General features: G+C 40.6%; 1 protein-coding gene across 1 annotated transcript in view; it reads right to left on the bottom strand.

Moving 5' to 3' along the window:
- Window positions 1-5,365: 5,365 nt before the first annotated feature.
- Window positions 5,366-13,517, bottom strand: part of minar1 (membrane integral NOTCH2 associated receptor 1) — a 38,322-nt gene continuing 30,170 nt past the window's right edge. Inside the window, exon 5 of the mRNA XM_030724079.1 lies at window positions 5,366-5,704. Within this exon, the coding sequence (XP_030579939.1) occupies window positions 5,507-5,704 (198 nt within the window). The 3' untranslated portion in view covers window positions 5,366-5,506. The remainder of the gene's footprint in view (window positions 5,705-13,517) is intronic.

The following is a 13,517-nucleotide window of genomic DNA, read 5'->3' as shown; positions in this document are numbered from 1 at the left end:
CTGGCCCTCACACTGTCTGCAGAGAAAAATTCAGCCCTTGGACAGGTGTTGATGGCCCCTGCCATAGAGGAATGGTATGTAATGTTTTTGGTCTTTCAAAGCAATTTCAATATCATCAGTGATAGTTTTGGTTACTTATGTGTAGTGCACCTTTTCGAAAGTGAGAATGGGTATGAAATGTTCCTTGTTGATTATGTTTATACAGTGCAAGAGTGGGACATCACCAGCTGATAATCCACAGTGTTGCTCTAAATAATTATGTATAAGTAATTCCCCCCCAGTACAGAAGGAACACCAGAATTAAATTCCAGTATTTTAGTTAGCCAGTTTTTTAATGTTAAAGTAGCTCCTTCTGGTGCTGTAGCTTAAACTCTGTTAGTAAGAGTGTTGTCATAAATACTAAAGTCAGAGGATGTTTGCTGGAGCTGGTATTTGGAATAAGTTAATTTTATTATTACAGACAATGACTCATAATAACCCACAAGAAGGTCTGCAAGCACCGTCTTTTTCTTTCTGAGTCAAAAACAGTTACTATCACATCAGATTTTGGAAAACTTGTGCACATGCTGGAATACTGAATATGGTATATTCAAAACAATAGAGTTAGGTAATTTTTCTCCTGTAATTCATACCTTATTATATAGATGAACCTACTGAAGCATTAGGCAGTAGTGAGATGAAAAAAATCTGCTTTTCTTTTCCATTTCCTCGGGCATCGTGCTATAAACCAAATTAACATGTACTGCACACACCTTTTATTGCACATCAAATTTTGTTTTTCTTTTTTTCAGAGATCCAAGAATTAAAATGAAGAGACCAACAACCCATTTCACAAATGCTAGATATTCCACCCTACTTTTTTCTGGCCAATATATATATATATATATATATTTTTTTTTTTCAGTTTTACAGGTTTTGTTTTTTTTAAATGTTTTATCAATAATCATATTATTTATCAAGCTTCTCATGTTCCTTCTTCTCCATGTTGCAACGTCTATCACTACGACCTTCTTCCTCCGTTTGTCCACCACTACGATGTCCGGTTGGTTAGCCACCACAAGTTTGTCTGTCTGTCTCTGGAAGTCCCACAGGATCTTAGCTCTGTTGTTCTCAACTACCCTTGGGCGGGGTATCCCACTTTGACCTCAGGACTTCCAGGTCATACTTGGTACAGGTGTTCCTGTATAATATGGCAGCCACTTGATTATGGTGCTCCATGTATGCCCGGAGTGCATACATGGAACAGTGCAGGACTCCAAAGACTGTCGTAAACTAAAAATGACTTTATTGCAAATATCCTTCCCAGAGCAGAACAGAAAAACAGAAAAAGAAGACAAAAATCCAAAATATGGAATTTTCAAGGAGAAACGAGGAACAAACAGACACACCACCAGAAAAAGAACAAATGACGACAACACGACAAAGAACTGAAAAGAGCACAGACGATACATGCCCACCTAATGGGAAACAGCTGGGAGGGAAACACAGGAAACAAAACTGAATTAAGTTGACTGCTGAATTAAGAAACCACTTAAAGAGTGGCTCGTGAAATTGAACTCAGGTTTCCAAAAATGTGGTTAATGACAGTTAATTCATGATTTAACAAGAGGGGCAATTATTTTTTCACACAGGGTCAGGTTGTTCTGGATAGTTTTTTTTCCCTTTAATAAATAAAATCATCTAAAAATGCCATTTTGTATTTACTCAGGTTATCTTTGTTAAGTTTTAAAATTTGTTTGATGATCTGAAACATTTAACTGTGACAAACGTAAAAAAAACAAACAAATAAATTAGGAAGGGAACAAATACTTTTTCACAGTATTGTACATGTAATATCGGTATATTTGTTCATGTATTTATAAAGGACAGAGGTTTCTTGAACCTGTCCCTAACCCAGCGCAGCTAACCCACCCTTAAGCCTAAAAGTGTTTTATGTTTCGGGTGATTTCTTAAGTGACTGAGTAGAAGGGTTCAGCTCTCTAGTTATGGTTCTGCATTTGAAAGTCAGTATCCTCTATGGGTTTTATTATATTCCAAAAAAACTGTAATTTCAAGAAAACTGAAAAAAGGTCTGTGTTTGAACATTCAAACCTTTGATTTCTATGAAAAAAAATAAAGTCTTAAGGATAATGTTAGTTTATGGATGCTGCAAATAAACTGAAAGCTTTCAATTCAATTCAGTTTTTTTTTTATATATAGCACCAATTCACAACAACAGTCACCACAAGGTGTTTCCAGCAGGAGGTGAATAAATTCACCTGTGTTAAAAATTTCCTCCTTTGGAGGCGAAATATTCTTGGGTATCAGACATGAATGCATTGTAGCAACATGAAAAACACAAATCCATTAACAGTCAGAACAATACATTTTTATTATAGTAATGCTTCAGATAACACTTGCTCCCAGAATGTGCCTCAAACCTCAAAACTATTTACAGACTTCTGCAGTTTGCTGCAGCTCACGCTTCCTGTGCTAAAGACAAATCCAAAGCAGTAGGTGGTAAAAGAAAGAGAAACACAAACCAGCGGGTACCTGCTTAGAGTTGGGTTTCCAGCAGACTGATATGATTTTAATTCAGAATTTAAAACACAAATGTTTATTTAGCACTGAAAAGTCAGACAGTGAGCCAGAGGGGTCTGTTGAGTCAAACTGTATACAGATTTTGAATACTGGCCATTTCAATTTTGTGGTTCCAAATAAAATAAATTGTTCCATTTTTTTGTAGATTTCTCAAACTAGAATACTTTTAATTTCTAAACATCTATAAATTATGACTATGTTGACTGAAATTTGCAATGAATCTGTAAAAGTGTCTATCACAGCGGTCAGTATGGACACGCTATCAGCACATGTAAAGCAGTAATATATTATCTGTCTGCCAGTATGACTGCTTCCAGAGATTGTGACCTCATGCAGGACCCCAGGACTGCACAGAAGCATGTAAACATACCACCTGCTTCAAATACTACCACTCCATTAAATAGCTAGCTTTAATAGTTAGTTGTTACCACTCCTCCATGATACTTCAAATCCAATAACTGCACCTACCAGTAGGCCAGAACGTGTTCAGCATCATTTCAGTCCATAATCACCAAATGTAAACAGAATGTAAACCAGATTATGGCTTCTTGTTTCAGGCGAAAAGTTCAATTTTCAGTCCTTTTCAGTTCAGTTCAGTTTTACTTATATACTTGAGACACACTTGAGGTCAGTTCACAACAAAAGTCCTTTATATTGTAAGGTAACGATCCTACAATGCTAGAGAGAAACCCTTAACAATACAACAATCTTTTATAGGTAGAAAAGAAGAACTCCCTTCAATCAGGAAGAGAGTTCTAGCAGAACCAGGTGCAGCACATCTGTCACAGATAATTGGAGGGTGAGAAGAAAGAAATAGGAGCATAAATATACAAGTGTATATCAGATGGTGCATGTGTTCCCTACAGGATACAGTGTCAGTATCACATTTTGCCTTATCGAGGCATGAAAAATACATTTTGTCAAACAGATTTAACCCAAATCTTCTTCTAATCCTCTTCGATGTGTTTTTGTTGAGCAGCAACTGAAAATAAATATTTAAATTCAAAAGAAGAAAAATGAAAAGTTTTGAGCAAAACTTCCCAAATGATTTACAGAACAATTTGCTGATACAAGGAGGTGGGAATGATACAACAGATAACAGTCATTTACCAGGTGGATAACATTCAACTGCATGTACAGGCTGAGCGAGGTTCTACTCACACTAAACCTTCTGGCACAAATAAAGACAGGCCACTCTTGGCCACAAGGGATGCCGTTTTATCAGCATCCCGACAGCAGCTCCAGTCATCTGATAATCATTAAATAAAAATAATATAATAATATTTTATTTTAAGATAAATTAAATGAAGGGTAGACTAAATGTAATCTGGCACACTCATATTTCCATCTGCAGATAAGCTTTGTTCTGGGACAGCTTTACTCTACCACACGTATATGTGGGGAGAGCCGCATCAAGACCCAAAGCACAGAGCAGAGCAGGGGTCACTTATAAGGGTCATTCCTCTGACTAGAGCACAGCATGAAAAGAGGAGTTCAGGTGGAGGCTGGTTGTAAAGCAGTTTGCACCTGAAGTGTGGCGGGAGGGGGCTAAAGCAACTCGAACAGCAGGCCCTGTTGATAAGAGATAACTGGATGTGTAGAAGGCCGTTAGTCACTGGTGGCTAGCATTAGCTGATCTGCTGCAATTGTGAGCTGGATTTCGTTTCCTGCCTGAAGTAATGTTCTGCTAAATTTTTAGCTGCCATAATTGATTATAATCAATCAATGCCTGAGAACATAAAATTTGAACATAAATTTGAGAGCTAAAGCACTATCAAATTATATTTTTCTGTACTTTCTGTGTGTAAATGCTGAATTGGACTACAACAATAAATGGACAAACACACTAACTCAGATTTGGATGCTTTTTCTGCTTATTTTACCCACTTGATTTGATTGAACCAGCTGGTCCATTAATAGTGCAAAACTCATTCAATCCACTCAGGTGAGCTCGCTAGCTAGTGAGTGATGTAGAACTTCAAGTATTTATTAAACAAATGCCTTCAAAAAAAAAGAATAAAAAAAAAAGAATAAAGCCATTTTTTTTGTTTTGTTTTTTTAGGGGAGCAGGTATGTGCTGTTGGTTGGGTACAGTTCAGAAAAAAGAGAAGAGGGCAGCAACATTCAAGTTAATTTGCATCCTTTCTGAGTAACTAGGCTAAAGTTATCAATACATTCACTTTGGCTGTACAGTCATACAGCATCTAAATTTCACATTGGAGTATGCCTCTACGTTAAAGAACTGAAGAACATATATATTTCTATTTAGAAAAATGTGTAGCATAAATTTCATTACTCAAAATGCTTGCTGTTATTGATAAAGATAAATTCTCACAACCAGATAATTCATCAAAAATAACTTTGATCAAAATACGCTGTACATTAATCATATGAAAAATAAAAAATATATATATCCTATCATACGCTGTTATATGTTGGCTAAAATAACAACAGTTCTGTGATCATCTGCTGCAGTTGTTGACATTCCATCTATCCTAGTTTATAACATTACAGGTAACTAGAATTTTTAAAACAGATAGATAGATAGATAGATAGATAGATAGATAGATAGATAGATAGATAGATAGATAGATAGATAGATAGATAGATAGATAGATAGATAGATAGATAGATAGATAGATAGATAGATAGATAGATAGATAGATAGATAGATAGATAGATAGATAATGTACTTTCATAGGCTATCCTAATCATTTTTACATTGGCAATATTCCCAGATGTAAACACCATCAAAACAGGAAACCCAAAACTGTAAAATCCCACATTCTCATGCTGTCAGTTAATGTGCTGCAGACTTACTGGTCCACAAAACAACAACAACAAAAAAACAAAAACAAAACAAAAAAAACACCTTCAGGTGAAAGTGTAACATCAGTTGTGCAGGGCTACCACCTTTCTGATTCACTCATGATTTCATGGTGCAAATTGGAACAACAATAACTAGGATCATAGTGCAGGTAGCGGCTGCAATCAGTGCTCCAATCTTACACACCTTGGCCCTCCTAAATTCTGCCTCTTTCCTCTTGAGCAGTGAGTCGTAGCCTGGGGTGTAGATGTCCTCCATCCAATACTCCAGATTATTGGGGTTCAGTGACTCCTGAGTCTGGTGAAAGACACAAAGACTATAAATAAGTATCTAGGAAGTTTTACTTCTGGCTGTTACAAAAACCAAACAAACCAGAAAAACAACAATAGATACACTCTATGCACCCTAGTTACCCCATTCAAAGCATTCCTGAATGGAGTAACTAGGCTCAAAACACGGGCAAGTGTCCACTTAGGAACCAGATACTCTGAACCCTCATAGAACATAACAGAGGCAAAGCTCTGCTGACTCGCTGACTGTGGAGTTCCAGCCTTCCCCTTCTATTAACATCAGCACAGAAGCCGTGTGCTGGGAGCTTCATGACATGGGTTTCCATTGCCATTCTTTTTTTAAGATTAGGTTTGAGATATTGCAATTTGCAACCAAGCACTGATAAAGGAATGAAAACCTGATGTTTGCTGTATAGCTCTTGGTGATGTCAGGGATGAGTGAGGAAAAGGTGTTGACGGGTTTAAATCTTATATATTATATGCATCACAGACTGTCTCAGCATTATTAAAATATGTTCTACATATTAAAGTGATTCCCAGAGTGTGGGCTGGGGCTCCATGGTGGGCCGCAGTTTGAAATTACTCACAAGTATGTACAGTTACATAATTATCTAAAAAGTGAATCAACACTGGTCATAGGAGGTGGTTAGTTTGTGATGTTACTCATTAGTCTGACCAAAATTGAATGCTGTTATATTGAAGTTTGTGTCCCAGTGGCAAGTGGGTCACATATTGACATTATCACTTTACATATGGCTGGGTAGCATGAGCAATTTATAGCCAACAGCCTGTGTTTTTCATGTTTTTTTGAATAACATTTTCAAGGAAATACATCACTTTCTCTTGTATTTGGATTAGAGTGAAGATTTAAGCTTTGGCAGGCCCCATGAGATTTTTTGTTCTTTAAGTGGGCTGCAGCACTCTTAACTTTGGGAATGGCTGCTATATCATAATATTAACATATAAAATAAATTAAGCAGTAATAATATATTACAAACATTCTTTTAAAAAAAAATCTTGGAAGTAAAAATCAAACACCAGAAAAGAACAGATTGACTGTGTGCTAACAGAGGAGCCAGCACACAAATGAGAAGAGTCTTTTGGGCAGGCCATGATTGGCCCCTAATTCAACCAAGGATATAATAGCAGATTCTTGTTAACCTCAACGTTTCTTCTTCTTCATTAACTGCAATTTGTTCTGAGCATTTGGACTAAAAGAGTGTGCATGCGTAGTGTAAGAGAAGAGCATCTTTTATTAGCACCACAGTGGTGAAATTTTAAATGTTATGGGAACAAAAAAAGGGCAGCGAAGCAGTATTAAAACACCAAAATATAAAAATACAATAACTAGTAAAAAGATATTTAAAAAGAGAGCAATACTGAGATGATGATAAAAAAATAATAATAATAATATTAAAGGTAGACTGAAGAACTGTGTGTTTAATGAATCCCATTATTTACATGAGGTGCACTGTGATTTTACAGTATGGTACATAATATCGCACAAGAGTGATTGTGTCGGTATTGGTGACTGAGCTAGTGAGTGCAGTATTGACTGTATAGTCTGACCACAATAAGACCTGTCACTGAGGAGAAAGGTCCCTATGAAGGACACTGTCATCATACCATCAACATCCTAAAATTTTTGTTCAGGATATCAAAGAGCTGACTGAATAATGACTGAATAATGACTGAATAATGACTGAATAATGGCTGGCTGAGGTGTATACTTTAGGTTCATTCACCCCCCTCAGCAAAACTGCTCTTTCTACATCTAAGACTGTTCAGACCTGGCCTGAAGGTGCCTCTCAACAGCTGCAGGACTGCTTTGAAACAACTGACTGGGACGTATTCAAGCACCAGGACCTGGAGCAGTATACCTCGGCTGTTCTGGACTACATCAAGTTCTGCACCGACACTGTAACTGTGGAGAAGAATATCCGGGTTTTTCCAAATAGAAAGCCATGGATGAATGGAAAGGTGCAGAGCTTACTCAGAGAAAGGAACATCGCCTTCAGAGCTGGTGATGGGGCGCTTTACAGCGCTGCCAGAGCCAACCTGAAGAGGGGCATCAGGGAGGCCAAGGCTGTGTATAAGAGGAGGATTGAGGACTGTTTCCAGAGCCACGACTTCAGGCAGGTGTGGCAAGGGGTTCGGCATATTTTGAACTACAAACCCAGCCTGTTAGTTGATCAGCGTAACATCAATCTGGCAGAGGAGCTGAACAGCTTCTTTGCACGCTTTGAGGTACAGCAATCAGAGACAGCCATCCAACATCCCTCAGCAGGCAGCAGCAGCATCCTCAGGCTGCAAGAGCAAGAGGTGAGGCGTATGCTGGAAACTGTGAACCCCAGGAAAGCTGTGGGGCCCGATGGTGTCTCTGGACGGATACTGAAGGTCTGTGCGGCTCAGCTGGCTGGTATTTTTACCAGCATTTTTAACCAGTCCCTGAGCCAGGCTGCTGTCCCTTCCTGCCTGAAGTCCTCCATTATCGTCCCCATCCCCAAGAAGAACACTATCAGAGGTTTGAATGACTACAGGCCAGTAGCACTAACACCAATTGTTATGAAGTGCTTTGAAAAGCTTGTCCGGGCTCACGTCATCTCCAGTCTCTCTCCCAGACTAGACCCCCACCAGTTTGCCTACAGAGCCAACCGGTCCACAGAGGACGCCATTGCCACGGCCCTCCACTCTGCCTTCTCTCACCTGGAGCAGGGGGGGAACTACGCTCGGCTGCTCTTTGTGGACTTCAGCTCGGCGTTTAACACCATCCTTCCTGGCAGACTGGTGACTAAACTGTCAGATCTGGGGATACCACGCTCCACCTGTCTTTGGATCAAGGACTTCCTGACAGACCGTTCCCAGAGGGTAAGAGTAGGTCCCCACCTCTCTTCAGCCATCAGCCTCAGCACCGGCTCTCCACAGGGCTGTGTGCTGAGTCCCCTACTCTTCACCCTCTACACACATGACTGCACCTCCATACATGCCAGTAACTGCATCATTAAGTTTGCGGATGACACCACTGTGGTGGGGCTCATATCAGGCGGGGATGAGTCAGCATACCGGGACGAGGTGCAGCGGCTGTCAAGGTGGTGCAGTGAGAATAACTTGATCCTGAACACCACTAAGACAAAGGAGATGGTAGTAGACTTTAGGAGGACAACACATGTCATTCAACCTCTGTTCATCGAGGGGGATGAAGTGGAGCTGGTTTCAGATTTTAGGTTCCTGGGAGTACATCTGCAGGATGATTTGACCTGGAGTATCAATACGACCAGCATTGTCAGGAAGGCCCAACAGAGACTGCATTTCCTGAGGGTTCTTAGGAGCAACTATCTGACCCAGAATCTGCTGGTGTCCTTCTACCGTTGCTGTGTAGAGAGCATCCTGACCTACTGTCTGTGCGTGTGGTTCAACAGCTGCACAGCAGCAGACAGGAAAACACTCCAGCGAATCATCAACACGGCTCAAAAGATCATAGGCTGTCCCCTGCCCTCCCTCCAGGAACTGTTCAATGCCCGCTGCCAGAGGAGGGCACAGAACATCCTCCAGGACCCCTCACACCCTGGACACTCCTTGTTTCAGCTACTGCCATCAGGCAGACGTTTCAGGACAATGAAGGCCAGAACAAACAGACTGAGGAACAGCTTTTATGCCAGGGCTATCATTGAACTGAACTCTGTGTGGTTTGGACAGTGATGTGGGGTGGTAGTGCTGACTGTGTGCGTGCGTTGGTGTGTGTATTGGGGCTAGATTCATCTTAATTTACTATTGTGCACTGTATTTTAGTAATCATTTTTATCACTCATATTTTTATTATTTTATTATTTATTGTCTGAGGCACCTAGAAAGGAACGCATTTTAAATTTCGTTGTGCAACTTCTGTGTACAATGACAATAAAGATTCTGATTCTGATTCTGATTCTGATTCTGATTAATACTATTATAATATTTTGATAACACTGTGATAAACTGATAATAATAGAATGATCTGTGCAAAGTAATTGTTATGCACTGACTTTTCTGATATTTTCTCCCCATGTTTGCTTCTTTTCTCTCCCTCCCTCTCTTCCTCCCACAGACACGCATGGGGTTAACTTAACTAGTGATTCCTCTGTGAGTTATACCACAGAGTCAGGCACTTCTGAGTCTGATTTGAGGCTCTCCTTTTCAGAGTAGCCACAGTATCCAGAGTCATGAAGTGAAGATGTGAAACTATTGATGAGATAGTCTGTCTCTCTGGGAGCAGAGTTTAGGTAGCCGCTGTGCACTGTGTTGGCACATGGCATTGAACAGAATGATAATGGAGGAATTATATCCTTAAACTTACTTCTACTGTAATAACACTTATTCCACACTGCTGTATAATCCATTAAAGTACATGTAAATGTTAAGAAGAGACAAGCAGGCAGCAAACAGAAAGGGCCATTTTTGATCATATGGAGCTTCAGGGGTGCACATAGGCAGTCTTGGCCTACATCAAGCACTGTACAGACTGTCACTGTTGACAAAAGAATCCAGCTTTATCCCAACCAAAAACCTTGGATGACCTCAGAGGTGCTTTCACCTCTGGGGGCCAGGGACTCTGCGTTCAAGTCAGGTGACACAGAACTGTATAGTGCAAGTGGAATCCCACCTGGAAGCCAACGACTCACAGCGAGTGTGGCAAGAGATCCCACACCTGACAAACTACAAAGGCAACTTGCCAGCTGCAGTCAATACTGATGCCTCACTAGCAGAACAACTAAACTCCCTCTTCACCCGCTTCAAGTCACCCAGACATACCACTACAGAGGCGATCAACCAAACCACCAGTCATGCCACTCTCACCCTGCAGGAACACCAGGTGAGGCGTGCACTGAAGGTAACACCTCCCTGTCAGTGGCTCAGGTTTTTTAATTCGCAAGCACTTCCTGATAGCAAAGATCCCGTTTTTGCTGTTTCTTCCTGCACAAACCGTGCATCGAAGAAGAGGACAATATACAGGGAGAATCATGGCCTAAATTATTGATCAGCTCTGGTTTTACCTGGCTTATCAACACAATTTAAAAACTGGTATGTAGTTTGAAGTCCACACTTTCCACTTTCAGCATCCTGCTGCTACTTCATCTTAAATCGGCAATGTCATTTGGATGTATTGATGCATCCTTCGACCCCACAGGGTTAAGCAAAGAAAACAGTCTTTCTCACTGAACCACTTTCTGATGACCCAGTGCTGGCACACGCGGGTGGAAAAGCAATCTCTGTTGTGCAGAGCGCTGTTGGCACAGGCAACACTTCCCTGGGGAAGCCGAAGAAACCAGAGCAGCTGAGGCAGTGGACGATCCAGAAGGCAGCATCGAGGCGGAGGGGTGTGGTGGAAAGAGGCCATAATATCCCAGGCACCAGGCGACAGATTCAAAAGGCGTTAAGCTGCAGGTCTCTTGGGTTTTCCCTCTACTCCTTTGCCGAGAGCCCCTCCTCTCCAAGTGAGGCGCAGGCTGTAGTGGAGGAGAGAAGCTGGATGCTGGAAGCTGGAAGAGTCCACCCATTCTGATCTCTGGCTGAAGTGGAGCTGTGCTCCTGCTGCACCTGAACCACCTGACCCTCCCATTCATTTCCTCCTTCATAAAGTGGCTGTCAGAGCGTCAGAGGAGCGAATTCATCTGCAGACGTTTGTGTTTCTACAAGCTCTGAAATCCCAGTTAGAAGTTAGTTTGTTATTTTTGTACGTAACATGAAGCTTTTACAGTCATTCACTCGTCAACAGGCTGTAAGGACGGAGACAGCGATGATGTCACGGATTTATAATGAGGCAGCTGCAGCTGTCAGACTGTCAGTCAGTTCCTCTGAAACATTTACTGTAGTTACTGTAGCATCACTGTTACATCACACTGATCTGGATGAAGCTGCTGACACAGAACACACTGATCAATGATCAATGATTGATCATTGGTCATGTTGGAAAAGCTCACTGATGGAAAAATGTCTGATCCTGGAGATGATGGAAATGTTTGAGTGAAGAAGAAGCTGAAATAATTTGAAGACTTCAAAACTGAACTAAATGGGTTTAAAGTGACTGAAATCAACATTTTGAAAGTTCTGATGTCTGACATATGATGAATCTCCACATCTGAACCCCAAGTCGCTTTCCGACACAGCTGTCAGAGTGTGAATGGCAGACAGGAAGCACTTAGCTACTGATGGAAGTATAAGCACTTTGAGTGCTCTGAGTAGAAAAGCGCTATATAAGAACTAGTCCATTTACATTCTTCAGCCATAACGGCTGCTACAGAAGCAGTTTTCATCCTCTTAATCTTAGAAGCAAGATGAACAGGCAGGGTATTCTTAAACTGCTCTAAGACAATCAGGTTACACATCACATTCCTCTACCTCAGAAGCAGTACATCAATTAAATTCAAGTTTATCTATACAGCACCAAATCACAACAGTCACCGCGAGCCACTTTATATTATAAGGTAAAAACCATACAATACATGTAAAGTGATACCAAACATCCTGGGCAAACTCAACACAACTCTGTCTCTCCCCCTTCTGTTTTCCGGTTTCTGCCTGTATAACTCATGATTATCAAAACTGCCTCCTTAACTTTAACATAATTAATACTATTGTCAGAGATAAGTGCAGAAAATGTTCTCTGGGCCTTTGCTGCAAATACACATCGGGGTTTTATGATGATCAGGCCACCCTCTAGCTTCTGCAACATGCTCAAATAGTGTGAAAAACATCTGGGTCCATTTCAAACTGAGGCAAAATACTCAAACCTCCCCTAAGTCAGTACTGAAACCACTGCATTGAGTCCTGTTGCCAACAATTAATGAATCGTCTGCCTTTACCTCCTTTAGCAGTTCCAGTCTTAACTGTTACACTTTTACCTTTTCTCCAATGCTTCAGCCCTCACCCTTTCACTCTCCTGATCAAACGGCAATTGCACCTTCTCAGTTTTTGCCTTTTCCTTCTCTAAATGCATGTACTGATCAAATGATAATGACCCCTTTAACAGTTCTGAACCTGATGTCACTGGAGCCTGGGTCACCTCCAAAAGGATACTTGATACTGCCAGTCCTTCAGCAATACTCAGATCAGCCTTAATTGGGATATTCTCAGTTTCTGACCAGCCCAATTGTACTGTCAAATCAACCAAATCAGCTTTTTGTAAACTTAGATAAAGTAAATAAAACTCAGACCAATGCAATACTATGGGCAGTATCCCTAGTCAACTAGCATTACACAACAAGAAGTTAATTTTTTTTTTTAAAGCCAAGAAAACAATGAAATGTGAGGAATGCAGTACACACAATGGATTAGAGAGCACACACCCCTACATGTATAGCTCAGAACTGACTAAATGCACATTAGTCATTTGTTATGCCTGGACATAACATAAAGGACATAAAGAAGAAGGGAGATCCACACAGCAGCAGTTTTCACCAGGCCCACTTAATAATCATAAACTAACACAAAGGAGAACAAAAAATAAATAAATAAATGCTAACCTATAACCAACATCCGATTTATCTTAAAAATAACTACAGCACAGTCAAACCAAAGTAAAAAGAAGACCTAAGCTGGGTGCCTGAAAGGCACTAGCTATGTAGCAGGAGAGAGAGCCATCTTGGGAGGAAGCCAGCTTATATAGGCTTCCAAACAGGTGAAGTAATTATTAGATGAAAGGAGCTGTTAATGTGGAGAAGGAGGAAGCAAAACAGGCCCAACAACCAATACTAACAAGGACAGGGCTGTCACAACTGCCACACTGTTTTCAGGGAGAAACATGGATGGATTACCTGCTCCCTCATTCTTGAGCTTGTCATTTTTGA

Source organism: Archocentrus centrarchus, unplaced genomic scaffold (genome assembly GCF_007364275.1).
Source record: "Archocentrus centrarchus isolate MPI-CPG fArcCen1 unplaced genomic scaffold, fArcCen1 scaffold_32_ctg1, whole genome shotgun sequence".
NCBI lineage: Eukaryota > Metazoa > Chordata > Actinopteri > Cichliformes > Cichlidae > Archocentrus > Archocentrus centrarchus.
The sequence above is the reverse complement of the archived record's forward strand: the minus strand, read 5'-3'. Positions and strand labels throughout refer to the sequence as shown.